At 56.6% G+C, this 27,349-nt stretch overlaps 2 protein-coding genes across 3 annotated transcripts; one reads left to right on the top strand and one right to left on the bottom strand.

Moving 5' to 3' along the window:
* Positions 1-355: 355 nt before the first annotated feature.
* TSPO (translocator protein) lies at positions 356-11,353 on the bottom strand. Its single transcript, XM_047867019.1, has 4 exons — positions 11,248-11,353; positions 2,979-3,189; positions 1,296-1,434; positions 356-797 (listed from the first exon to the last, which is right to left on the bottom strand). The coding sequence occupies exons 2-4, from the start codon at positions 3,158-3,160 to the stop codon at positions 609-611; spliced, it is 510 nt and encodes a 169-aa protein (XP_047722975.1). The 5' UTR covers positions 3,161-3,189; positions 11,248-11,353; the 3' UTR covers positions 356-608.
* Positions 11,354-19,072: 7,719 nt separating this feature from the next.
* MCAT (malonyl-CoA-acyl carrier protein transacylase) lies at positions 19,073-27,112 on the top strand. 2 transcript variants are annotated; one of them, XM_047868283.1, is made up of 4 exons: positions 19,075-19,579; positions 20,922-21,009; positions 23,492-23,709; positions 26,644-27,112. In XM_047868283.1, exons 1-4 carry the CDS (start codon positions 19,157-19,159, stop codon positions 27,064-27,066), a joined length of 1,152 nt encoding a protein of 383 aa, XP_047724239.1. In that variant the 5' UTR covers positions 19,075-19,156; the 3' UTR covers positions 27,067-27,112. The 2 variants fall into 2 exon arrangements, with proteins under 2 accessions (XP_047724240.1, XP_047724239.1); XM_047868284.1 differs by lacking the exon at positions 23,492-23,709 and having other exon boundaries at positions 19,073-19,579; positions 26,644-26,859.
* Positions 27,113-27,349: the final 237 nt, after the last annotated feature.

Here is a 27,349-nt window from a genome sequence, read left to right as displayed (position 1 = left end):
CCGAGGCCAGCTGAGGGTGCCGAGGTGCTGGCCCAGGCCCACTGTGGGCCCACGCCCCAGGCTGAGCTTCCCGGGGGGCTTAGAGAGTGGGTAGGACTGAGGTCCCAGCCTGCCGGACGCCAGCCAAGCCGCGGCATAGCCGGTGTGGGCTCCGGGTTGAACCCAGGCTGCTCTGGGCCAGGCAAGACACCCCGCCTCTCAGAGAGTCTGGGGGGAGGCGCGAGGTGTGTGGGTGAGCACTGACCTGGTCCAGCCCCGTCTGGATGGTGCAGCCTGGACAGATCCCGCAGGAGGATGAGTCCCTCCCGCCCCCACCCGCAGCCAGCAGCCCCTGCCCAAGTAAGAGGGCCACTGCCAGGAGGTTAAAAACTTTATTCGCCTTATGACCTTCCACGTTCTGAGAGCTTGCTCGGAGCAGGTGCAGAAAGCACAGGACGCTGTTTCTGGGGCAGGAGCTTGGCCTAGAGCACTTCCGAAGCGGGTGGTGAGCCCCCTGGGGCTGAGACCCGGGCACACCTACAGGCCCGATGGCCACGGAAGTAGAAGAGCCACCACCACGGGCACCACCTGACCGGCGGGCAGCCACAGTCCTCGGACGAGGCGCGCTTTCACTCGACGAGCCTCCGGCCGCCGCGCCGGCCGTGGTTGTCCCGCCACACGCAATAGTTGAGCGCGGCCGCAAAGGCCAGCCAGGCCAGGTACGGGTAGAGCAGGCGGGCGGCCGGTGGGCTCACCCCACGCCAGGCCACGGCCGTGGCTCCCGCCAGCCCACCCGTCAGCAGGAGGTCCACCAGGGCCTGCAGAGACACGGGCAGAGAGGTCAGGGAGGCCTGAGGCTCACGTAGCCACGAGACGTGCGTCCCAGCTGGCCGCTTATAGGCGGCGATCGAGGGAACACCTCTCCATTCCACCCCTAAGCGACCCGGCCAAGCCCCTCCCTCGTTGTGTGCCTCCGTTTCCCATCTGTGAAATGGAAACGATCACCCCCGCCCGATCCCTGCTGGGTGAGGAGGCACATCACCAGGTGCGCTGTGTTCAGCATACAATGGCCCCCCAACCAAGCCCGCCAGCCCATCTGGTTCCATGAGGAGTCCGCAGTGCTCCCTTCACTGAAGGAGGAGCAGCCCTGGAGGGCTGCCGGCCCCCTGAGCTTCTGAGAGATCCTGACCATGAGCCGCCCCCGTCGCGAGACCCTCACTCCATCTAGGATGTGATGCCCCATGTCCCCCACGGAAAGGCCACTCCTCCACAGGCCATCTCCAGGGACCAAGAGGACTGGCCAAGGCCACACTTACCCAACCCATTTGTCGGGTCCCAAAGAAGAGGGGAGGCCACGCCCAGTTCAAGGCCAGCTGCCCGGCATAGAGCCCCAGGGGAACCACAGCCTCCTCCGAGAAGCCCCCCAGCTCTTTCCAGACCATGTAGGAGCCATACCTGAAACAGAGGCCACGGGTCAGGGCACCAGCAGGGAAGAGACGCAAAAGCTCACCTATGGGGCCACACAGTGACGGCTCAGGCACGCTCTGCCGCTGACTGCCTTGTGACCTCAGGGAAGTTGCTTGACTTCTCTGGGCCTTCATTCTCTCTACAGGATTGCTGTCGGGATGTGAGTTAACACACTGGCCGTGCTTCGGTCAGTGCCTGGCACATGCAACACTCAATAAATATCTGCCATCATTAACATCAGGCTCCGAAGAGGAAAGCACGTGAGGCACACAAGTGAGAAAGAGGCTCCTGGCCCAGCCCGGGATGGGACCGGCACAGGTACAGGTGACGTCCTCCAGCTCTTACACACGCAGGCCCTGCCCTGGCACTTTCCGAGCGTTGACTTGTTTTATCTTCGTGATAAACGAAGGTGGGCAGTATCGTCACCCCCCTTTTACAGGTGAGGAAACTCAGGCACGAAGCGGTGAAGTGACTCCCTTAAGACCCCTTAGCAGGCAACCAGCGGGCAAAGTCAGGATTTGAATCCGGGTGGCCAGGGCCAGAGCCCGAAGTCTTTACTCCGTGAGAGATTCGACCTCATCAGGGTCACAGGGAGCCTCTGCAGGGTCCCACGACAGAGAGACCAGGGTCGCATTTGTGCTTTATCAGGATCTCATTGGAGGAGGAAGGCCAAGAAGGAGTGGGAGGCCTGGAGACTGAAGCAAGATGAGGTAGACATAGTGAAGCCTGGGCCAGGATCGGGGAGGAGAAAGCAGGACACAGGAAGAGCTGGGAGCCTGACTGGGCAGGGCCTGGGACTCTGGGGGTGATGCCCACGTGATACCGGGTTGTGCGGACTTGCGTGTGTCTCGGTCCCATCAGAACCCCGGGGGGCATCCAGCCTGGCTTGTGCCACCTGCTCCCCGGGCGCCTGGCATCTGCAGCCCCACCCTGGGCTGGCACAGACTCAGGATGCAGGGAGGCAACGAACATTCCAGGGCAGGAAGCAGGCCGCAGCGGCCGGTTGCAGTTCCCATTAGAGCCACCAGGAGGGTGCCCTCACCCGCCCAGCTGCCGCCGTCTCGCCACAGGGTTTCCTGCAGGGTCCCTACTTGCTAGCTGTGTGTCTTCTCCAGACCCCTTGTCAAGTGGGTGGCCTTGCAAATTAACCCAGACCCAGCCTAGCACGGAGCAGGTGCTCGACAAATGGTAGCTGCGAGAATTGCCGTTCCTGTTGCTGCCACCGTGGGTCTTGGAAGCCGCCCAGGTCTGGACTTGACACACTGAGCCAGGCTCTCCCCCCCCCCCACCCCCACTCCCCGGAGTTGCGAAAACAGCCAGGGTGCCAGCGTGAGGCTGCGCCATCCGGCCCGCCCCTCCCGGGAGGCCTTGGAGGAGAAAGTTCAGTTGTTGGAGCAACGGTCCCGAAGCTGCCTCCACCCTCGCTTGGCAAACCCGGCCAGGAAACGGTGCCTGCGGCCCCAGGAGCACGTGGAGAAGCTCTAAACTCGAGCCTCAGCCTCGGAAGGGGGAGGACGGCCCCGCCCACTTACCCCATGGCCGAGTACAGGGTGCCCCAGATGGGGCCCAGCGTCCAGCGGGGCGGGTGCCAGGAGGGCTTCTGCAGGCCGGCATACCAGCGGAGGCCCTCCCCGCGGACATAGTACGAGCCCAGGAAGCCCCCCAGGCTGGGCACCAGAGTGAAGCCCACCGCGGGCACCCAAGGCGGGGCCATTGCTGCTGCAGCTGCTGTTCTGGAAAGTTCTGAAAGAGAAGACAGGGGTGGGGGTGAGGGGTGGGGTGAGGGGCGGGGCAGCACTCCAGAACTGGGGCGAGGCCTCCCCAAGCACTGGGCGGGGAGGGGCCAGGTTCACCCAGGCAGCCCCTGCCAGCCGAGTGCACTGGCTCCAACGAATGCATTTCCACCCAAACTCCTGCCCCCCAACCCAGAAGGCTGCCCTGACTGGCAGGAGCCTGGGGTCACCCCTGCCCCCACAGGTGGCCCCAACCTCAGCTCTTGCCTCAGCGGCCAGGGCCCTGTCCTCTCTCTTACCCTCACCCTTGACCTTGGGGCTCCTGTCAAGTTGGATTCAAGACCAGTCCGTGTCTCCTCCACCAAGAAGTTTTCCCAACCCTTCCTCCCCAGGCCAGTTGACAGCTCCGTGCCCTAGGAAGCCTGCATCAGTCCACACCCTCTACTTTATGTTCTAGTACTTCTCATTCATTCATTCTCTCATCACTCATTCATTCATTCAGTAGCTGGGATCACACAGAGCGTGGCTCAAACCCTGGCTCTCTACTGACTCACTGTGACCTCAGGCAAATCTTCAGCCCTCTGGGCCTCTGTATCCCCCTCTGCAGAATGGGATATCAACACTGCCTACCTACCAAGGCCAAGCTCAGTAGGGGAGCATCCCAGTACACAGGTAATTTACCACCAACCTTCAGGCCCACCCTAAAATCACCATCCCTGCCCTGCCTGCCAGAGAGGGAAAGCAGTCACACAGCACTCTGGGGCCAGGCTCTGCCCAGTCCAGAAGCTGCTCCCTCCATGACGCCCAGGCTCATTGAGGAGGTGGGTGGGAAAGAACAGGAGTTAGCAAGAGTTCAAGGCTGGTGAGGTCCCCTCGGCGGCCCTGAGAGGCTGGCAGGGCTCAGGGCAAGGAAGGCCCCCTGCGTCAGGCCTGGATGCTGCCACCTCAAGGGTGGGGACCCAGTCATCAGGCTTGTACATTGTGCTCAACAGCTACGCCCCCTTGCCCCGCAGCCCTGAGGTCTCGGAGAACCTACTAGGCGCCCAGCAGCCAGTGAGGCTCTCGGCAGACTGAATTGCTCACTGGGGCTGAGAATCCAGAGTGACAGCAAGGGGGACCCCCAGCTGGGGGCATCTCAGGCCAGCTCTGACCGCACCTGCTGTGGGACTCTAAGCCTGTGAGCACCCTGACTGGGCCTCAGTTTCCCCCCCATAAAATGAGGAGGCTGGGCTCCCGCTGACAGAGCCTGATCCTAACTGGAGAATCTGGGGGTGCTTGTATGCAGGAGATAAGAAGCCACCCACCCAGATTCAGCTCAGCAAACCTGTAGCACGGCCTCCTGGGGCAGGGGCTGGGGCCCAGGGTAGACGGAGTGGGGGTCCCGGAGAGGCACACAGACCTCAGTCAGAAAGGGCACCCCTGACCCGGGCTCAAAGAAAAGAAGGTCGTGGCGGCACAGTGCACCCTTCCTTCACAGGGACACGGGGGCGGGGGTGGTCAGGGTGAAGAGAATGATGGGCATGGGCTGAGGGGGTCGGGCTGCGGGGGAGCAGGTGCAGGGAAGGGGGGGTGTGCTCACTCTGGAGGCAATGGGGAGCCATCAGGGCCTGGTCAACCCCCAAAGCCAGCAGTTGACGACTCTCATAACGTGAAAATTGTTCTCCACAGAAGTGAGGAAAGAACATAAAATTGACTACAGAATGATCCCAATTAAAAATAAATAAATAACACAAACAAGCATTTTAAAAAGTGTAACAGGGGCGCCTGGGTAGCTCAGTTGGTTAAGCATCTGACTTCAGCTCGGGTCATGATCTCATGAGTTCGAGCCCCGAGTCGGGCTGTGTGCTGACAGCTCAGAGCCTAGAGCCTGCTTCAGATTCTGTGTCTCCCTTTCTGCCCCTTGCCTGCCCATGTTCTGTCTCTCTCTCTCTCTCTCTCTCTCTCTCTCTCTCTCTCAAAAATAAACATTTTTTAAAATTTTGTTTTCAAGAATAAACATTAATTTTTTTTTAAAAAAAACTGTAACAGATTTGGGGTGCCTGGGTGCCTCAGTCAGTTAAGCGCCCGACTCTTGAGTTCAGCTTGGGTCATGATCTCATGGTCGGTGGGTTCAAGCCCCGCATCGGGCTCTATGCTGACAGCCTAGCGCCTGCTTGGGATTCTCTCTCCCCCTCTCTCTGCCCCTCCCCTGCTTGTGATCTCTCCTTTTCAAAATAAATAAATAAACTTAAAAAAATAATAAAACACAAAAATAAAACCTGTAACAGATTCACGAAGATGTTAGCAACTGTCATAATCACAAAGCTAACATTGCTGGGGAACGACTGGCCGCCCACCACCCTTCAATCCTAGCCCTGCGGGGAACAATGTCATCTTATCCCATCTGCCAGTGGCACAGAGCAGGACAGGCGTCGGCCGGGGACCCCTCTGCAAGGGGCAGCTGAGGATTCTATGGGCTGCCCTTGGCAGTGGGATTTACAACGCTACGTTCATTCCGTCTTTATTGTTTTCCAAAACGTCTATAATGAAGGTCATTTTATTTTATTTTATTTTTTTTAGTTTTTTTTTTCAACGTTTATTTATTTTTGGGACAGAGAGAGACAGAGCATGAACGGGGGAGGGGCAGAGAGAGAGGGAGACACAGAATCGGAAGCAGGCTCCAGGCTCCGAGCCATCAGCCCAGAGCCCGACGCGGGGCTCGAACTCATGGACCGCGAGATCGTGACCTGGCTGAAGTCGGACGCTTAACCGACTGCGTCACCCAGGCGCCCCATGAAGGTCATTTTAAAGGGAACAATCGAGAAAGTGCTAGCAGATTCCAGCTCTGCCATCTGGGGACTGACTGATTCCTCCCTCCCCCGCCCTCCTACGCTGCCCTCTGGTTTCCAGAGAGCACAGAACAGGTGAGCCTGAGGCTCTGTCTCACCACAACCGACAGGACCCCTGGCCCTGTGCTCCTGCCAGGTGGATGTGGAACTCTGGACGCAGAGCCCTGGGACCCAGCCGTCCCACTGGGCTCGCCAGCATGTGACCTGGTGACACATGTGACACATGTGACGGGCTCGGGCCTCCTCAGCTGCTTTCTCATCTATGCAATGGGGACACAGCCCAGCCCGCCTAACAAATATGCTGGATCCACAGTAAAGTGACAGCATTTGGCAACCCCAGGAGCTGTGGTCAGTGCCCCAGGTCTCCCCCAGACTGGGACATGGCTGAGCAGGTGGGAGGCCTTCACACCATCCTGATCCTCACATGCCGGCCGGGAAACTGAGGCCCGGACACCGAGGGGAGGGGCTGGGGGTCAGGCATTGAATGTCAGACTTCAAGTCTCCTCAGGGTGACTGGGGGTCTGTGGTCACGAGCGCCGCACCACAGTGACTTCCCAGCTGGGTGGAGGCTACGTGGGGACTCTCGGTACCACTTTCATAACTTCTCTACAAAGTCCCAAGTTGGTTCCAAGTAGACCGTTCAAAAGAAGTATCCTGGTTTGGATAACAGCTTGCACCGTCCCAAGCTTATTACGCTCGGCATCTGTCACTGCATCAGGCCCTGAGCCCGGGCCCCAGACCCCGCTGCAAGTGCCACCAAGAGCCTCCGAGCCTCCATTTCCACCACAAGACTCCTGCTCTGAGACTGTCAGTGGCTCCGGTCCCGGGTTTTGGCTTTTTTTTTTTTTCTCTCCTACTTTTTTTTCTTAATCGAGGTGAAGTCTGCATGACGTCAAATTAACCCCTTAAAGCGCACAATTCGGTGACAGTATTACGCTCCCAATGTCGTGTAATCACCATCCACACCAAGTTCTAAAACGTTTTCAAAACCCTCAGTGAACCCCCGTACACTCCTTGCTCCTCCCTCCCCCGGCCCCTGGTAACCAGCCCTCTGTCTCTGTGGATTTACCTTTTCTGGACATTTCATGTAAATGGCATCATACACCACGGGGCCTCTGGGGCCTGGCTTCTTTCCCTGACCGTGATGTTTCTGAGGTGTGCTCACACTGCTGCGTGGGTCCATACTCCTCCCCAAGGTGCTGTGGGCAGGGGCGCCCGTGCCACCCTGCCACAGCACCCAGCCCGTGCCCAGGAAATCCCACACAGGACTCGCTCACAGGGCCAGCGGGCCCTACAGCCCACCAACCCGGTCCCTGAGGTACAGGACAAACCAAGGGCCACCAGAGGGCGGTGGCTTCCCTGAGGCCTCAGGGACAGAGTAGGGTCTGAGCCCGTGTTCCTGCCCCCACCCCCCGCTGCACCTTCCAGAGCCTGGCTGTGGTTATGCTTCACTGGGCCTAGGGGATCTGAGAGTCTGCCCGCCCCGAAGGTCGAACACAGAAAGGCCAGATGCCTCCCACGCAGAGAGCCTGGGCAGGGAGCTTCCTGTGGCCTCTCGGGGACTGCTCAGCCCTTGAATCACCCGACGATGGGGGGACCCACCAGGCTGAGTCACACTCGGCTGGGCTGGGCTGGGCTGGCCTGAGAGAGGTCTGCTCTGGGATGGGGTCCCAGGGAGGGCTGGGGAAGGTGAGGGAGCACCCAAGGCTGGGAAAGGGCTTGAGGGCTGATCAGCTGCGTGGAAAACCTGCCCGGCCGGCTTCATGGGGTCATGGGGAGGCCCAAGCAAGGACCAGATGAGCAAGGCGCTGTGCTGCCAGTGTTGGGGCCACTCACCCCATTTCCTCCGGGGGAAGAAACAGCCCCGTGGCATAGACCCAAGGCTGAGAAAACATCAGCCAGTCAGGCACAGGGCGCTAAATGGGGCAAGATGCTTCACAGACGGCCAGGGGCCACTCCCAGAGGAGCACTTCCAACACAGAGGGCTCAGGACCTGGGGTCAGGAGAAGGTTCTAGGCCTCTGGGGAATGAGCATCATGGGTGGTGCTTGGAGGATGGCAAGCTGTGGGCCAGGCCCATGCTGCTGGTCATTACTTCACTCAATTCGTCACAGTGGCTGCCGGGGAGGCGACCAGCTGCTTCTCTTCCGGGGACCCTGAGCCACACCCTCCCGGCCTCCGTGGTGGACGTTACTATTCCCGCCGTCCGGATGAGGAAACTGAGGCACAGGGAGTCGCAGAATTTTCCAGATCTGTGTGACTCTGAGGCCCAAAGCACCCCCACCCCTGAGCTGGGAGTCTGCTGGCCTCAGCGGTCCCACCCTCTGCCCAGTGTCAGAAGATTCTGTCAGGGTCAACAGGCTCACTCTCTCCAGCCCCAGCACCAGTGTCCCAGCCCCCACAGGGCATCAGACCCCACCTTGGCCCAGGGGCGGCACTTATAGGATCTGAATCCTTCCTTTCCCCTCAGGGTGGGAGTCAGGACCTGTCCTTAAGATGCCTCGCTCCTGGCCAAGAGACTCCAGACCCATTTCTGGCCCTAAGATCTCACCTCCCAAACCTCTAAGTCCCCATCTGTGAAGTGCGGACTGAGCTAGTGAGTCTCAGGGGATCCTCCTGTTCCCTGGGGGTGGCAGAAACTGCTCCCCAGGGAAAAAAAAAAAGAGTTTTGTCTCTCTGATTCCCACCCTCGCCTCCCCAGCTATGCCCAGCTCTCCTTGGCCTTATCTCTCACTCAAGCCACCGCTGTCCAGGGACTTGTTTTAAAACTTTCTACTTTTTTTTTTTTTTAATTTTTGTTTAATGTTTATTTATTTTTGAGGGAGACAGAGAGAGACAGAGTGCGAACGGGGGGGGGGCAGAGAGAGAAGGAGACACAGAAGATCCTTTCTACTTTTTTTTTTAATGTTTATTTTATTTTTGAGAGAGAGAGAGAGGGCATGAGCGGGGGAGGGGCAGAGAGAGAGGGAGACACAGAATCCAAAGCAGGCTCCAGGCTCCGAGCCGTCAGCACAGAGCCCGACACGGGGCTCGAACTCACAGACCGCGCGATCGTGACCTGAGCCGAAGTCGGACGCTCAACCGACTGAGCCACCCAGGCGCCCCGATCCTTTCTACTTTTAAATGACTCACAGCGAATCCTCCTCATTCATAACCTTTGTGAATCTTCTTCATTATGAAAGTGCCCAGCATAAGAGACAACAGGTCAGGAAGGATCCCCATCCAGCTGGTGACCTGGGAGGTCTGGGATGGGGTGGGGCTGGGAGTGACAAGGGGGTATTTGCTTTATGGGGCAGATGACTACTTTTTTAAACACAAAGAGCATATTCAGGCATGGCTTGCATAATCAGATATAAGTAAAAAACAAAAAAAAAAAAAAGTAAAAATAGGGGCACCTGGGTGGCTCAATGGGTTAAGCATCTGACTCTTGTTTTTGGTTCAGGTCATAATCCCAGGGTCTTGGGATCAAGCCCGGCGTGGGGCTCCATGGACGTGGAACCTGTTTTTGGGATTCTCTCCCTCTCCCTCTGCCCCCCTCTCTCCCACCCTCCCTCCCTCTCTCTCAAAATGAACTTTGAAAAAAAGAGAGACAAACAGATTTGAAAATAAAATACTGAAAAAGCAAAAAGAAGGCTCCCTCCCTTTGAGCCCAAGCCCCCACCCCACCCCAAGGAACCCACTGTCAGCGGCTTCTGGCAGATCCAGCCAGCTGTTATTCAGTCACTGCCAGGCACAAATGTGTGCCTGGCACACACACACACACACACACACACACACACACACACACACAGCAGGCGGAGAAAGTAGCCTCTCGAGCCTGGTGGAGGAAGCAAGGCTTTGAACCACACTGGTTCAAACCCTGGCTCCACCGCTGTCACTGTGTGACCCCGAACAAGGGCCCCTGGGTGAGCCTCAGTTTCCCTCAGTTCAAAGGATTCCCTCAGAGACTCCCTTTGGGTGTGCTGAGCAGCCTTCTAGAGACGGAAAGAGGCAGCCTACCCCCTGCTCCACCAAGAGGCTTGCTACCCCCACCCCTTGCTCCCCGGTTCCTTTCGAGGCAAGTGGACAAACACCCTTGCTCCATGAAGGAGGCATCGGCCACTGCTGTCCCGCATCCCCCACAGAGGCTTCCCACTTCTGCCCGCAGAGGAAGAGGCTCCAGGCCCACATTCCTCCAGCTAGGCCTTTCGGTCAACAGCCTGCTGTGTGCCAGGCACCCTGGCACCCTTCTTGTGCACAGCCTCCTCTGACCCTCTGCTAGCCCCATGACCCTTTTGGAACAGCCCCAGTCCGTGGCCCCTAGGGCAGGCCCAAGCCCAGCCCCTTCTGCCATCCACCTTAGAGCTCGCGGCCGGCACCAGGTACCATCGGGCACTAGCAGGCCAGCCAGAGAGGCTCGCAGGCCGGGCCAGGCCAGCAGGGTGGACCCCAGAACTGGCAGTGTGTTCACAGCGGGAGCCCCCCACCACCACCCAGGCTCTGAGCTCCTTTGCAGGAGGGCCAGGGGACAGGCAGGTCCTAGGCGATGTTCTGCCCACACCAGACCTCTGTCCAGGCTACAGCGCACCTGAGAACTGAACTGGGAATCTTGGGACCCAGTTCTAAGGCCCTCTGGGGCCTTAACCGGTTGTGTGCAAGTAACCTCCCAATCTGGCCTGGGTTTCCTCCCCTAGAAATGGAGTGTCTCAAGTTGATCAGCAGCCTGAGGTCTCTCGGGCATTTTGTGGTCCTCACGGTACCCCGCTCAGCCACTCTCGCCCTCCTCCCATCCCCACCCCTGCTTCCACATCTGCGGAATGGGCGGGAGCCGGGAGCGTCCGGTCCCTCCGGGGGCTGCGCTTCCCTCCAGACCCGAGCGGCGGGGAGGGGAGGGAAGGGGCGCGGAGAGGAGGGGCGGGGCGGGGGCGGGGCGAAGAGGGCCGGGGCGGGGCGAGGAGGGCCCGGCCCCGGCGAGGCTGCCCTAGTTCCCCCTCCGTCTCCCGCTCGCCCACCGGAACCCCGCCGTACGGCAGCCCCGACCGCGGAGGTCAGGGCCCGGGCCGCCCTGCCCGCTGACCCGGCGGCCGAGCCCCTAGCGCTGCCCCACGGCCGCCCCTGGGATCCCCGCCCCGCCGCTCCCGCCCGCCTCCTCCCGCCTCACTTCGCCCCCGGCCCCCGCGCAGGCGGCCGGGCGCCGTCGGGTGTCGCACCTGCGCTGGGCCGCCCCGCCCGCTGCCCCCTCGGCGCCCGGGCCCCACTCACCAGCCGCGGGGACGCGCTCCGGGAAGGCACTGCGCGGCGGGAGGCGGCGGCCCAGGTCCCCGGCCCGCCCCGCCCCGGTCGCGAGGCCCCGCCCCGGTCCCGCCCCGCCCCGGCTCCGCCCCGCTTGGCTGGAAGCCGCCGGAGAGCTCACTCTTTGCCTCCTTCCCGCCAGCGAGGCACGCCTCCGTCTCCGCCTCTGCGCCCGAGGCTCCGTCAGCCCCAGTCCTTCCCCTGGCGACCTTCCCGGCTGCGCCGGCTGGCAGGTCGCTTCTCTTCTTGAGCCTCACCTTTCCCGTTTATAAAATGGGGCAACAGGGCCCGACCTCGGGGAGGGGAATTACGCCCCCTGATAGCAAAGCCCCGAACACCCCTATACAGTAGCCCTGGCTCCCCATCCCCGGAAGAGTACCCCGGTTCCTTAAACTGGTACCCCGGGCACGAGGCAGGCTGGACTCTTAGTCCTGGCTCAGCCGCTCTGTGACTGGTTCTCTCCGCCTCCATCTCCTCATCTGTCAAATGGGCACGACAGCTCGGGACTAATGAGGATGCCACAGAGCAATGCGGGCAGGGAGCCCTGCAGACGCTTGGCACTCAGTGAGGGGAGACTGCAACCATCACGGCCCAGAGGTGGCCTCCAGTTTGTCAGAGTCACCCTGATGGCCCAGCGTGTCCAGCCCCAGGCCTTGGACCCCTCACCTCCTCATCTACAGGTGCTGCTTTATTGCTGAAGCCAAGAGTCTGTCCTTGGGCCGAGGGACCCTCAGCCTGCAGGAGCCAAAGTTGCCCAAATTGGTCCTCGGGGGACCAACATGAACTATAGCTCCTTCTCCCCAACCACAGTAGCTTGGAGCCTCCCGGCTGCAGCACAAATGATTTGGGCCTTTGCAGCCCCTTCCTCCTTTGATTGCTTTGGTAAAAAGGCAAGTATAATCCAGGCTACATTGTTTCTTTTTCTTCTGATTTTAAAAGAAATTAAAACAAGGGGTTCCTGGCTGACTTGGCCCGTAGAGCATGCAACTCTTGACCTCAGGGTCGTGAGTTTGAGCCCCACATTGGGCAGGGGGAGCCTACTTAAAAAAAAAAAAGATGGGGTGCCTGGGTGGCTCAGTGGAGCATGTGAGTCTCGATCTCAGGGTTGTAGGTTCGAGCCCCATGTGGGGTGTAGCGCTTACATTAAAAAGTAAAATATTTTAACTAATTAGTTAATTAAAATAAGTTAACTGATTAGTTAATTAAAATAAAAGAAATTAAAACATTTTCCTGGGTCCCTTAAAGTATTGTGGCAGCTGGTCCTGTGACTGCTGTCCTTGATGAAATCGGTCTGGGCACACCTCCCAGCGAGCTGCCAGGCAGCCCTCACCCACTTCCTGTAAGGAGGTGCCTGTGGCTTGGCCAAGTGGCCCGCTGCTCACCTCCCCCCGGAAGACTCGTGGGGAGGAGACAATGCAGCTTCCCTCCAGCCTCACCCCTACTACACATGGGGCTCAAGGCTCAAGAGACTTCTGCCCCCACATGTCTGCTGCTTGCCAGGGCCAAAGGGAGGGACTGAGAACAAACACACAAGGTTTGTGTGAAGTGTGCACACCTTTCACAGATGTGACCCTGCAGTTTGGAGGGGCCAGCCGCTGCCCGAGGGGTTCACACTGCAGGTCTTCGTGCAGACCGCGATGCCGCACCTGATGTGCCTGGAAACCTCCCATCACTTCCGCCTCGCTCCTGCCCAGCCCCACAGACCCCACCCGAGCCTGGGCCACTGTCCCCGTCCCTCCCCTGAGCAGCAGCCGCAGCCTCTAGCTGGCCCCCAGCTCCCCTCTGGTCCCTTCCACTGCCCTCCTCTGCTGAGGACCCTCCAGCTGCTTAGGATCCAGTCCAAACTGGCACCGGAGGCCCTGTCAAAATGGGGTCAAGCCGACTACCCCACCCTTTCCCTCCTCTGTGTCCCTGCCAAAGCACCCCTCACCCCCTACCTGGACACCTCTTCGTGTCCGAGTCTGACTGCTCTCCAGTGTTGCGCCAGCAAGTTCTTCCAGAACCCCAACTCTGCGCCACCCCCATTCTAAGTGGGCAGTGACCTCTGAACTCCACCGAGCTTGGAGCTTCTCCCGGGCATTTGGCCTGTATCTTGAGCGCTGCAAGGTGCCCAGCGCTGGGATGAACCCTGGAGGATACAACACAACCAAACCCAACCTTTGGCCTCAGTCGATCCAGGAAGGAGGCATGGAAAACACCCTCACAGGCTCAGAGAGGGGAGGGAACATCCCGGGGTCACACAGCGCCAGAGGGATGGAGTCAGGATTCCCACCCAGGCGCCCCCAGGATCTGCACTCTTAACCGATGTGTCACTCAGCTTCCCAATTCCAAGCGCGATTCAGGCACAGTATTTCCTTATATGTTATTTATGAGTTTACTTTATTCCATGAGAAATCCACATTTATTGTAAAAGAATTGGAAAGCACAGAGGAAAACATAAAGCCACCTACTCACCCATCGCCTAGAGCAAAACACTGCCCATACTTCAGTGAGTGACTTTGTCCACGCCCTTTTCTAAGGGTGTCACACATTCCTTTACAAGAATGCCTTCACAGGGGCGCCTGGGTGGCTCAGTCGGTTGAGCGGTTGAGCATCCGACTTCGGCTCAGGTCACGATCTCGCCGTCCGTGAGTTCGAGCCCCGCATCAGGCTCTGGGCTGATGGCTCGGAGCCTGGAGCCTGCTTCTGATTCTGTGTCTCCCTCTCTCTCTGCCCCTCCCCCGTTCATGCTCTGTCTCTCTCTATCTCAAAAATAAATAAATGTTAAAAAAAAAAAAAGAATGCCTTCATGCTGTAAATGGTTTTATAATTTTTCTTCCTTCCCCTTACAAAAAACCAGAAGCCTTTCTACGCTAGCAAACGTTTGGCTACCGTGTTTTTACTTAATTGTGAAGTGTTCCCTACAAACAGAAATATATATAAAATGCTGTGTACACTTTAAAATAAAAATAAAAATAAATAAAAAGTGTATCCACTCCCCAGGTCAAGGAATAGAAGATTGCCAGCGCCCCAGGGGCCTCCTGGTATTCTGATTCCTCCCTGCCACCCCAAGATCACCTCTAACTGGACTTGTGTGTTAAACATGGCCGTGCTTTCCTTTAGAGTTCTGTTAATACCACCCAGCTATGACTCCCTGAGCACTCTATTGATTAGCTTTGAACAGCGGGGCAGCACAAAACTGGCTGGAGAGAGTGGGCATGACGGTCAGACCAGAGGAAGACCCCTAGGAAGGGAAAACTGGATCGGGCCTCTGACAAACATTGGCGAGAGCCCCTGAAGGGGCAGAGGGTAAGGTTGGGGGTGAGGCTCCCCTGCCGGCACGTCTGTGGCTGGGACATGGGCATTTCGCAGGAAATGGGCAGAGGCTTGGGCTTTTCTGCCTCGTTGCTTGTGAGCTCACCGGACCTGTATTCAGCTCTCAGGAGTAGGGGTGCACACTTCTGAGAGGGGGGAACAGGCAGCTGAGCCAGGCAGCAGGGAATGGAGGGGACAAGAGGGTCTCACCACCCTGTGATCCAGATCGGCCAAGTGCAGACAAGAATCTGGGCCGGGCTCACTGGGGATTCTGTTCCCAAGGAGGCAGTAGAGCCACTGCTAGGGTCTTGGTGATGGCAGCCCTCATAGGCATGGGGCACACATCATTCCGGGTCCCTCTTCGCCACCACCTCGGGGATGCCCTCGACCCCTTCTGCTGGCTGGCTCCTCATTTCCTAGTTGGTTCCACCCATGTTTGTGCTGAGCCCATCCTCCAGGGGTTCTTGAGAAAGACTGTGTAGGAAGGGCCATTTTGAAATCTTGCATTCTAGGGGCGCCTGAGTGGCTCGGTCGGCTAACGGTCCAACTCTTGGTTTCTGCTCAGGTCATGATCTCACAGTTTCCTGAGTTCGAGCCCCGCATCAAGCTTCATGCTGACGGTGTGGAGCTGCTTGGGATTTTCTCTCTCTCCCTCTCTCTGCCCCTCCCCTTCTCACACTGTCTCTGTCTCTCTCAAGATAAATAAACTCAAAAAAAAAAAAAAAGATAGATAGAAAGAAAAGAAATCCAGGGGCGTCTGGGTGGCTCAGTCAATTAAGCGTCCAACTTTGGCTCAGGTCATGATCTCACAGCTCATGGGTTCGAGGCGCATGTCGGGCTCTGTGCTGACAGCTCGGAGCCTGGAGCCTGCTTCGGATTCTGTGTCTCCCTCTCTCTCTCTACCCCTCCCCTGCTCATGCTCTGTCTCTGTCTCTCAAAAATAAAATAAAAAACATTAAAAAAATATTTTTTCAAAAAAAGAAATCTTGCCTTCTATCTCATGGTTGACTGATGCTTGGCTGAGGAAGAACTCAAAGTTGGAGACCGTTATCCATCCAGATCCTGAAGACATTCAGTCTTCCTGCTGACGCCGGGCTGATGAGCAGGCCGGAGTCATTCAGAGATTGGAGCCTTTGCATGTGACCTATTTTGTTCTTCCTGGAAGATTTTAAGACTTTTGTCCCTAGAGGTCTGGACTGTCACACGGATAGTCCTCTATGGGGGTCTAATTTCATCCATTGTGCCTGTGCTCAGGGGGCCCTCCCATATGGGAAACTCATACCCTTCGTTTTTCAGAAATCGAATTTCTTTGGGATGATTTCCTTCCCTCCATTTTCTCACTTCTCTTTCTGAAACCCTTGTTACTCAGAATCCTCGACCTCCTAGGCTGGTCCCGTAACTTCCTTTTCTCTTCCACTTCTCAAGGGCTTTTGGTTTTGGTTTGCCTTTCGGATTTCAGGATTGTTATATTTTACCTGCTGTGAGGTTTCCTCAATTTTCTCCTCCTGGCCTTCTATTGAGTGTTTCATTCCTGCTGTCCTCTTTTTAATTTCCAAGAGATTCTTATTTGTTTTCTAAATGTTTTTATATATTTTTGTTGTTGTTGATTTTGTTCATGGATACAGCATCTTCTCTTACCTCTCAACTATCTGTGATAGTTTTGTTTTGTTTTTTTTTAATTTTTTTTCAACGTTTATTTATTTTGGGGACAGAGAGAGACAGAGCATGAACGGGGGAGGGGGAGAGAGAGAGGGAGACACAGAATCAGAAACAGGCTCCAGGCTCCGAGCCATCAGCCCAGAGCCCGACGCGGGGCTCGAACTCACGGACCGCGAGATCGCGACCTGGCCGAAGTCGGACGCTCAACCGACTGCGCCACCCAGGCGCCCCTGTGATAGTTTTCTTAAAACAATTATTTTCTTCTCTTACCATAGTCTCTGAATCCCATGCATTGTGGGGTGTGTGTGTGTGTGTGTGTGTGTGTGTGTTCTGTTTGTAAGAGGCTTTCCTCAGATGCTTGGGAATTTTGGGCTGGCTGCTCATGATTATGAGGAAAGAAAACCCATGTGAGGATAGTATTTGTTGGTTTAACATCACTGTAAGTTGGAACTTGTCTGGCCATTTGTCTGGGAACTTCCTGGATTGTCAATATCTTTCAGATTTCCTCTTGAACTGGTCAGATTCCCCACGATCCTTCAGTCCCTTCCGTGGAGGGTAGGTGCCTGGCTCCAGGTTTCTGGGAGCTTAGTGGGGGAGAGCACTGGAGACCTCTGCATTCGGCCTTCAGTATCTAACCACTTTAGCAGAGTACCCACATTCACCATTATCCCTGTCCAGTCCTTTCCAGAGCTAAACCCCAGATGTTTGCCAGATGAGGGAGGGATTCCACTCAGTGGCTCGAGAGAGGGGCCTAAAGATCTAACTGTTTGGGGCACCCGGGTGGCTCAGTTGGTTAAGCATCCTACTCTTGCTTTGAGCTCAGGTCATGATCTCACGGTTTGTGAGTTCGAGCCCCACGTCGGGCTCTCTGCTGTCAACACAGAGCCTGCTTCCGATCCTCTGTCCCCACCACCCTCTCTCTGCCACTCCCCCCTCACGCTCTCCAAAATAAACATTAATAAAATAAATAAATAAACAAAGATTGGGGCGCCTGGATGGCTCAGTTGGTTAAGTGTCTGACTTTGGCTCGGGTCATGATCTGTGGAGTTTGAGCCCTGTGTTGGGCTCTGTACTGACAGCTCAGAGCCTGGAGCCTGCTTTGGATTCTGTGTCTTTCTGCCCCTCCCCTGCGCTCTCTCTCTCTCTCTCTTTCTCTCAACAATAAATAAAAAAACTAAAAAAAATTTTTTTAAATAAATAAAGATCTGTTCTTCAAAGATACCTTCAAGATACCTCCTTACTTTAAACTTCTTCCACCCCTACGTCTATAAGCTGCCAGTTCCTAAGCTTTTGAGGAGTCTGCTGATAAATAGGACTTGGTCACCTTTCCCCACTGTCAGGAGGGATTTGGCTATCCGGAGTTTACGAAGTCAGGTAATACTGGTCTTCCTTCTTTTCAGCTTCCAGAAGTTCTGTTGCAAGGGCCCTCTTTCTTGTTCTCCCTGTCCTTGCGGATTTATGTCTTTAAAAGATTCCTTTACTGTGGATTTATAGGCTTCTGGAGGCAGCGTGTGTTCTATTCATGTCTTGACCTGAAAACCTCCTCCACATCTTTGATGACCACAGGGTCATATAGATCTGCCGTAACCCATTTAAGGAATCTCCTCTGGTCGAATATATGGCTTATTTCCACTTTTTCCTTGTTAAAAGCAAGGCTGCACTGGATGTTCTGAGAGTTAGGGCTTTGCACATGTGATTCTTAGGACCAACGCACTGAAGTAGATTTGCTGATGTAATTCTATCTGAATCTTTCTCATTATGGGGTGTGTGTGTGTGTGTGTGTGTGTGTGTGTGTGTGTCTGTCTCCTGGGCTGGCAGGAAATGAGAGAGGAGCAGAGGGTAAGTGGGGTGAGGTCAGAGTTACACTCTCCCTGAGCAGACTCACACTACTGCTCAGAAACCTATAACCCCCACTTCGAACGCCCCTTCTGTCTCCAACCACCTATCATTCAGTCTTTGTGCCTTTGCCCACTCACCTGTAAATTGAGGATAATAATAGCACCTATCCATCACTTCGTTGCCTGAGGAATTGAATCAGCCAATAATGCCACGGGGTGCCTTGTTGGCTCAGTCAGTAGAGCAAGCGACTCTTGATCTCAGGGTCATGAGTTCAAGCCCTACATCGGGCATGGAGCCTACTTTAAAAATAAATTAAGGGGCGCCTGGGTGGCTCAGTCAGTTAACCGTCTGACTTCGGCTCAGGTCATGATCTCCCTGGGTTTATGAGTTAGAGCAGCGCGTCGGGCTCTGTGCTGACAGCTCGGAGCCTGGAGCCTGCTTCGGATTCTGTGTCTCCTCCTCCCTCTGCCCCTCCCATGCTCATGCTCTGTTTCTCTGTCTCAATAATAAATAAACGTTAATAAAAAAAATTAATCAATCAATTAAATACATGCATATATACATACATACAAAATAAGCTAAGGTCTGAAAAACATCCAGGACTTTGTTCAATGGAACAGATACTTATTGGATGCTTACAGGTGCCTGTTTGGCTTGTAGACAAGATTCTTCGAGAGAGCTGTTCTCTGGCTTACCGCACAGAGCTGCTGAGAAATCAGGCAGGAGGAGGAACAACGTGGAAGCGTGTCAACCGCCCTTCACAAGCTAGGTAGAAAGAGTGAGTATTACAGCGCGTTCGCCGTTCCTTCAATAACTACTTGCGCCGGCTGACGGCTGTGCGGTGCCCACCCTTACTCGCTCCGGCGCGGGTTCCCGCGAGCGCCTGGGTCACCCCAGGCCCCGGCGCGCAGCCGCACAGGCTCGCGGAGCCGGGGCGGAACCAGTAGCCGCGGAACCTTTCTTCCCGCCCCCCGGAAGACCCGGCCCGCCCGGCGGGAAATGCGACAAGGACCGCGCCGCGCCGCGCCGCACCGCCCTCACTGCGCCTCGGTCGCCACGGTAACGCACCGGGGGCAGCGGCCTCGCCATGAGCGTGCGGGTGGCGCGGGCTGCGTGGGCCCGGGACTGGGGCGCGGGCTGCCGCCGGGGCGCTTCGAACTTCCCGCTGCCTCCGCCGGGCGCCGTGAACGTGGCGGAGCTGCTGCGAGATGCCACGGCCGCGGAGGAAGGGCCCCGGGAGGCGGCGGCGCGGCGGCGGCCGCCGGGCCAGTGCTCGGTGCTGCTCTTCCCGGGCCAGGGTAGCCAGGTGGTGGGCATGGGCCGGGGGCTGCTCGGCTACCCGCGCGTCCGCGAGCTCTACGCCGCCGCCCGCAGCGTGCTGGGCTACGACCTGCTGGAGCTGAGCCTGCACGGGCCGCAGGAGGCCCTGGACCGCACCGTGCACTGCCAGCCCGCTGTCTTCGTGGCTTCGCTGGCCGCCGTCGAGAAACTGCATCACCTGCAGCCCGCGGTGAGGCCCGGCCCTGCGCGAGCTCTGCCAGCCAGGCCAGGACGCACCTGTCAGGCCCCAGTGCTCCCACGTACGACGCACGGGGCACATTCTCACCGAGTTCCCCCTCGGCGCCAGGCGCTGTTCTAGGCGCTAGGGATACAGCCCTGAACAAAACAGGGATCCGTGCCCTAGGGGAGCCTGCGTGTTCGGGGAAGGGAGATAGATAATGAAGAACTATTTGTGTCAATGACATAGCATGTTACATAGGGTGTACTAGAAAGGAAAATAGAGCAGGGAAAGGGGTTGGGAAGTGGAGGGCTGGGCTGCAATTTTAAATAACCCGAGTCATTTGTTGACTACCAAATTATTTTAAAATTTTTTTAACTTTTTTTTTAATTATTTATTTTTGAGAGATAGAGACAGAGCATGAGCGGGGGGAGGGACAGAGAGAGAAGGAAGCAGAGAATCCGAAGCAGGCTCTAGGCTCTGAGGTGTTAGCAAAGAGCCCGATGCAGGGCTTGGACCCACGAAACTGTAAGATCATGACCTGAGCGGAAGTCAGCAGCTTAACCTACTGAGCCACCCAGGCGCCCCATTACTAAATTATTTTAGAAGGATTAAACTTCAACCTTAAATGAAGGATCATGAGGAGGAGGATGTGTGAGAATGTTACTTCACTTGAAGGTGTGAATTGACTGCTGTTAATATTTAATGATATCGGAACAGTAAATGCGAAGCTGCTACTTTACCCCCTTTACTCCGTGCTCACAACCTGGTGAGGTAAATACAGTTACTTTGTGGATGACTCAGAGACACTAACAGACTTAGTCGAGTGGTCCTGTTGAGTCGTGGCGGTAACAACTGCTCACCCTGGGCCAGGTCTGTGCTTCAGCACCTCGGAGACATGATCTTTGCATAACCTTCCCAGTAGTCCTGTGAGGTAGGTTCTGCCCTGTCCCCATTCCACAGACGGGATAACTGAGGCTCAGAGAAGTTAGGGAACTCTCCCAGGCTAGGAATCAAATCCAGCTCTGACTCTGAGCCATGTTCTTCTCTCCTTAGCTCCCTCCAGCTCCATCGGGCCTTAGGGGCATCTCCAGGGTGGAGGCAAGAGACTCCAGAGCCCTGGGTTGGAGTCCCAGCTCACCACAGAACCAGCTAGCAGGCTTTAATTTGCCTGGCCAGGAAAGGTCCTCATCAGTAGGAGGAGTGCCCTCTTCTAGCTGGAGCACCGGGCCAGCGGCTCCTGTCTTCTGGAGCCTCTCCACACCCTGCCAGCTCTCAGGTGCAGAGCCCCAGACTGAACCCCCCCCCCCCCGCCCCAAGAACTTGGCCTCATGTCCTGCCTCTGTCACCACAGGTTATTGAGAACTGTGTTGCTGCTGCCGGATTCAGTGTGGGAGAATTTGCAGCCCTAGTGTTTGCCGGAGCCATGGAATTTTCTGAAGGTACCCAGGAAGGGGTTTGGTTTTGTGCTGGGGTATTCTCTTGCTGGGCTCAACTGGGGACAAAGGACACTGCCAGAAACCATTCTAGAGCCACTCGGGTGATAGAGGAGCACATAGATGAGAATGGCATGGGAACCCGAGGACCAGACTTCACCTTGATTCCCTTTTAGGCCTGAAGGGTTCCTTGGGGATTTTCTTTCTTTTTGGAATCTCCCGAACTCTGCTTGCTTGCCTGCCCTGCACCCTGTCCTGGGTGTTCTCAGTCCACTCCCACACCACAGTGCCTGTCACGTGATAGGTGTTCAGCAGACAGTCCCGGAATGAAAAAGGGTAACTGACTGTTTGATCTTGAACCTATCAGTTTCACTTCTTTTTTTTTTTTTTTAATATGTATTTATTTCCTAAGTATTTCCTTTCCTTCCTAAGAGTTTTGCTCATAAACTGTTTCACTTATAGTTAAATATGGGCAGAGGACTTGAACAGACATTTCTCTCAAGAAGACATACACATGGCCAACAGGCACATGAAAAGATGTTCCGACATCACTCAGCATTGGGGAAATGCACATCAAAACCACACTGAGATACCACCTCATACCCACTAGGATGGCTTTAACTAAAATAATAATAATAATAGTAGTAATCATGAGCGTTGGCAAGAATGAAAAAATAGGACCCTCAGACATCGCTGGTGAGACTGTAAAACAGTGCAGCCTCTGCGGAAGACGGTTTGGCAGTGTTCCTGAAGAAGTTACAAATAGAATTACCCTGTGGCCCAGTGATTCTACCCATAGGTATATACCTGGGAAATGAAAACGTGTCCACACAGAAAAACCTGTACATGGATGTTCATAAAAGTGTTCATTATTCGCAATGGCCAACAGATGGAAACAACCCGTATGTCCATCATCAGATGATGAACAAGTTGTGCTCTGGCCACGTCATGGAATATTATTCAGCCATGACGAGGAGTAGAGTGCTGACACATGGTGCAACGTGGATGAGCCTCAAAAGCATGCTCAGTAGAAGTTGGACACAAAAGGTCACATGTTGTGTGACCCCTTTTCTATGAAATATCCAGAATTTGCAAACCCACAGAGACAACAGATGACAGGTTACTGGAGGTGGAGGAAAGGAGAAGTGGGGAGAGATTACTTAGCAGACACGGGGTGTTTTATGGAAACAACAAAAACCACTGAATTATACACTTGAAACTGACTTTCACTGCATTTTACTTTGATGCAGCGTTATGGCACTATTAAGGAAGCGATAAGAAATGTTGCATATTCACACATCCTAATAAAACTATTTTATACGTACGTAGTTTTATGTGCACATAATTTGCAGGATTAGAGCGTATGTGTATTCCTGGTTTTATTTCACTTGGCGTTTTGCATGGTTACTTGATGCCTGCACGGGAGGACTTGCAATACTCTCTCCTACCTCCTACCTCAGGCCGTCCCTGTATCCGCTCCGCAGTCTTACCTGTGTAAGGGGCCGGCAAGCCAGTACAAATGAGTGTATGTGCCAAGTGAAGGAACGTGCGTGAGAAAGGGTGCAGGGGGTGCCCCTCACACCTCTGTTGTCCCAGCAAACCCCGGACTGGTCCCTTACCCTCTCCTTGGCCCGGTCACCCCCCACCCACCAGGGAGCAGACCCAGGACCAGGATGATGGACGTCCAGTGGTTACGGGCCCTTCTTACGTCACAGTCAGTGGAGTTGCCTGGCCTGTCCTCTCACCTTGCACTTGAGCTGCACTGACCCGGGAGCTCTGCATTTCAGCTTGTTTGCCTTGGCGGTGTCCTTGTTCTCCAGCCCCAAGTGGGGGCAGCAAAGCCGGATTTATGAGAATCGTGTACTATTGCAACACTAATTCCCAGTTTTCACAACAATCCAGGCAGATGAGATATTCTCATCCTGATTTTACTAAAAACTGGACCCGGAAGGTCATGACTTGCCCAAAGCAGTGTAGCTCAAAGTCTGTTCCTTCGCACCAGGGCTTCTCAGCAGCAGCACTGTTGACGTTGGGGCCGGATATTCCATGTTCGGGGTGGGGCTGTGCGCTGTAAGATGTAAGCGGCATCTCTGGATTCCACCCGCCAGATGCCGGTAGCACGCGCACATGCCCCCCCAACGGCCCCCCATGCTCCACTCTTGTGACAATAAGTGTCTCCAGACACCGCCCTGAGGCAGAATCACCCCTGGTTAAGAACCACCCTTGTACATCAAGTCGGCTTTAAGGCCGGGAACTCCGTGCTTCAATTTCTATGGTGCCAAGGACGCCCCCACCCTTTTCGTGATGGCAGTACCACCCCTGTGTCATGGGTACAGATGTAGTGGAACTGTGGCTTTGTGGACTGGTGACAGATCCCACCGTCTGCGTCTCCAGCCCGCAGTGTGGAACTGGTGCTTTGTCTTTCGGGTCTGGGCATCCCTCCTTCCTCATGTGCCCTGATCGTTCCAATGCGCTTCTCTCCGGATAGGTTTGCATGCGGTGAAAATCCGAGCCGAGGCCATGCAGGAAGCCTCGGAAGCTGTCCCCAGTGGGATGCTGTCTGTCCTTGGCCAGCCTCAGTCCAAGTTCACCTTCGCCTGTTTGGAAGCCCGGGAGCACTGCAAGACTTTGGGCATAGAGAACCCCGTGTGCGAGGTGGCCAGCTACCTCTTTCCTGATTGCAGGGTGATCTCAGGACACCTGGAGGTTGGTGTTGATGGGAACAGCCTTCATAGACCCCAGTCCAGCCCAGAAGGTTCCACCCACACTCGTGAGCCCGCGGTGGCGTGATGGGCACTCTGCCCAGCCGTGGCCTTGGGGAAGTACTTGAGGGCCAGCAGGGGGCAGAGCCAGGGGTAGCACTGCAGAAAGAGGCAAGAGGCTGGGCTGCTGTCCCCACCCTGCCACGCATAGATGAGGACCTTGGGCAAATAACCAGATCACCTGACCCTCGTGGAAGGTAAGGGGCTGGACCAGATGATCCAGGGCCTTCCTGTAAATTCTGCGATTCTCACCTCTGATCTGGTTGCTTTCTTGGCGACAGAGAAGCCATTCTTGCCAGGTTGCTCCCTCCTGCTGTGTCTTTTCTTAGGTGTCTGTTTTTGTCCCGAGTTCATTTTCTTTCCTCCTGTCCTTCCTTCCATTCACTGTGTTTCCAGACGTCTCCCGAGCAGCTCCTCTGTAATGAGCACTGAGGGTACACAAACTGACAAGCCGTGAACAGGTGGCCTCAGGTTTGGGGCATAGCAAGGGTCAGGCTGGCTGCCAGAGGGCCTGAGGCACCACCAGGAGTGGTGCTGGGAGGGTAAGTTTGCAGGGGGAGGGCGTCTCAGCGGAGAGGCAGGGAGCCACCACAGGAAAGGGCCTGGCCCAGGGGATGCCAGGTGGGTCCGCACAGGGTCCCACCAGGGGCTGCAGGGACGGGCCTGTGCCTCCCGGACTCGTCCCGGCCCTGCGGCCAGTCTCTGCTCCACAGAAGCGTGTTTTACACATGAGGAAGCTGAGGCAGAGAGAGCGGTCAGTGCTTAGAGATGGTGGAGGCGGAATGGAGCTCCGGTCTGTCTCATTCTGGAACCTTCTTCCTCCACTTGACTGCGCTCAATCCATCATCCCTGTGAGGCCTTGCCCGTGTGCCCGACGTCTTTGTGAATCTCCTCTGAACCAGTGAGAGCCACAGTCCCTCTTGTGCTCTGAGGTGATGGGAAGACCAGTGACTGTGGCCCCACGTTCATCATGGAGCTGCTTGCTCATTCCCATTAACAGCCTCGGCAGGGCCTGGAGTGGGCCAGGAGGGGCTCCAAGTCAGGGCCGGTGTCTCCCTCAGGAGCTCCCGGACAGTCGGGTACGCACGATGACGACTCCCCGGGCTCCCGGGTTTGGCCCTGTGGGGGGTTCGGAAGTGCCACAGCAGAGAGCTCAGGCGAGGGCGGGGTCTCCCTGAGCAGGCAGTCCCTGTGCAACGGCTGATGTGACAAACCTCCTTGGCCTCTGCTAAACCGGCACCTGGGCCAAGGGCAGCCACAGAGGAGCCCGCTGCACCGAGGCCGTGGCCTCAAGTCCTGTGGCCCTAACCTCGGATTTGAGCTGGATGAGTCCAGAGACCTCGCGTGGAAGGATGCCGAATGATGCAGGAAGTGCCACAGAGTAGCCATCCGTGTCGACACCGCTGCCCGGGCGGTCCGGGCACGGTGGGAAGGCCTGTGTTCGGAGGGGGCTCCTGGGTGCCCCTCAGTGGCATGGGGACGAGGGAGAGGGGTGGTGATGTGAACTGTCACGACAGGCTGGACTCTGCTGCAGTGACAGCCAGCCCGACCCCTCACTGCTTCCCGCAGACGTGGCTCACACTTCGGGTACAGCGTGCTGAGCTGTGCTGAGTTGACGGGCTCCCGGCACAGGACACCGAGACGCGGCGAGCCACAGGCTGCGTCGGCCGTGCCCGGGCAGACGAAGTACACTCGTGCCGGGAGGGCCCCAGGGACGGGTGAACAAGTGCCATCCAGCCAAAACTCGAATCCTTCCTGCCCTTTGGGGACACAAAGAGCCATCCTGTTACGTACTTTTTTCCAGTGGATGTGGATGGGCTTGGCCTACAAAATCCTTGCTAACCCGTATATAGCGCTTGTGTGCCAAGCAGAGTTCTCCTTAGTAGCCTGGGAGGTAACTATTGTCATTATCCCCATTTCACAGAAGAGGGAACTGAGGCACAGAGAGGTAAGGCAAAACTGCCCAAGGTCATACAGCTGCTGTGACCGAGGCTTCCCTTCGGTCTTCTAGGGAACGGCTGCCCAGCCTCTGAGCCGCTGCAGGTGGGGACAGCCTGGAGAGACCGGGCCGGACGGACAGTTTAGTGCCCTGGAAGCCCCGCAGCAGATCCCAGTGGAGGGCCGTCGGGGTGGCAGGACCTGGGCTGTGTCCGGAGGGTATAGGGTCCCTTAAGAATATCTACTACTTTTTAAATATTTGCAAATGCCGTTGTTTGCAAACAGTCCCAAGTTTGGGCGGGTTAGCCAGGGAGGCCCCTTCTGAGCGGAGACCCCCTTCAGGAGAAGGCTTTTGGCTTCTGGGAGACAGAGCTCTTTTGTTCTCTAGAGAAAGCTCGGAAGAGGGGGTTCCAATAGAAGGAAACGAGGCTTGGAGCCTCCCGAATTTTTCTCTTGAGGTTTACGGAGTATAAGAAAAGAGGCTCACGAACAATTTCGGAGGGTGGCTGACAGATCGTTGAAAGCCAGCCGTGTGTCCCAGCCTCTCACACCTCCCGTCGGGTCACCTCCCAGCGGCAGGTGCAGCAGGTGCAGTTGTGCGCGTTTTACGGATGCAAACAGTTCAGAGAGGTTGAGGGACTTCCCCTGGGCCCCCAAGGTGCGTAGGAGGCGCGCTGGGAGGGACCGCGCTTCCCAGCCCCGCGGTGGTCACCTGCACGGTAGGCTGTGCGAGTGGCCGCGCCCCAGAGGGGGACTCGCAGGGTGCCAGCTGCATGGCTGGTTTGAACTGGAACAAAGAGGGGAGGGAGCCTGTCCTTCACAGCCATTTGCGGGACGGACAGGTGTGGGCGTGCGGGGGTAGCAGCTTCCGTGCGGGACCGCCTCCCCCCGTGTCTCTCCCCCTAGGACGGCCTTGGCTGAAACTCCCTTTCCCTTCCAGGCCCTGCGGTTCCTCCGGAAGAATTCCTCCAAGTATCACTTCAGACGCACCAAGATGCTGCCGGTTAGCGGTGGGTTCCACACCCGCCTCATGGAGCCGGCCCTGGAGCCCCTGGCCCAAGTTTTAAAGTCGGTCGCTATGAAGGAGCCTCTCGTTTCCGTCCACTCAAACGTCGATGGGAACAGATACAGGCACCCGAAACACATCCGGAAACTGCTGGCGCAGCAGGTGGTCTCCCCGGTGAAGTGGGAGCAGACGATGCACGCCGTCTACGGGAGGAGAAAGGGCACGGAGTTCCCCAAGACTTTTGAAGTAGGACCGGGGAAGCAGCTGGGGAGCATCCTGAAGAGCTGCAACCTGCAGGCCTGGAGGTCCTACGGGCACGTGGAGGTTCTGGAGGACCCGGAGGACGCCGGGACCTAGCCGGGCCCTGCAGGAGGGAGGGAGAGGGGGCCCCGGGAGGGGCTGCAGGGGAGGGGGGGCGGGCCGGCCCTTCTGTAGGCTTCCTCCTCCCGGAGTGACGGGGAGGCGTGGTCTGCAAAATGCTTTGAGTGCCACATAAAAAGCGTTCAAAGTTTCTCCAGATGACGGGGTGCACGTCTCCTTTTCTCCCCCTGGGGCGTGTGCGGTGCTGGGGGGAAAGATGCCAGGAAGTCTTGGCGGGGTCTGGCTCCTCCCGCGCCAGCCCTGCCTGGGGGCACGGGGC

Source organism: Prionailurus viverrinus, chromosome B4, assembly GCF_022837055.1.
Source record: "Prionailurus viverrinus isolate Anna chromosome B4, UM_Priviv_1.0, whole genome shotgun sequence".
NCBI classification, from domain to species: domain Eukaryota; kingdom Metazoa; phylum Chordata; class Mammalia; order Carnivora; family Felidae; genus Prionailurus; species Prionailurus viverrinus.
The sequence above is the reverse complement of the archived record's forward strand: the minus strand, read 5'-3'. Positions and strand labels throughout refer to the sequence as shown.

Bases quoted from the DNA above. Each gene is read 5' to 3' on its own strand.
- MCAT (XM_047868283.1), top strand. From the start codon at position 19,157: ATGAGCGTGCGGGTGGCGCGGGCTGCGTGGGCCCGGGACTGGGGCGCG. The intron at 19,580-20,921 runs GTGAGGCCCGGC...CTGTCACCACAG, and splicing joins TGCATCACCTGCAGCCCGCG to GTTATTGAGAACTGTGTTGC. The intron at 23,710-26,643 runs GTTGGTGTTGAT...TTTCCCTTCCAG, and splicing joins TGATCTCAGGACACCTGGAG to GCCCTGCGGTTCCTCCGGAA.
- TSPO (XM_047867019.1), bottom strand. From the start codon at position 3,160: ATGGCCCCGCCTTGGGTGCCCGCGGTGGGCTTCACTCTGGTGCCCAGC. The intron at 1,435-2,978 runs GTAAGTGGGCGG...CCTCTGTTTCAG, and splicing joins ACCCTGTACTCGGCCATGGG to GTATGGCTCCTACATGGTCT. The intron at 798-1,295 runs GTAAGTGTGGCC...GTGTCTCTGCAG, and splicing joins GGACCCGACAAATGGGTTGG to GCCCTGGTGGACCTCCTGCT.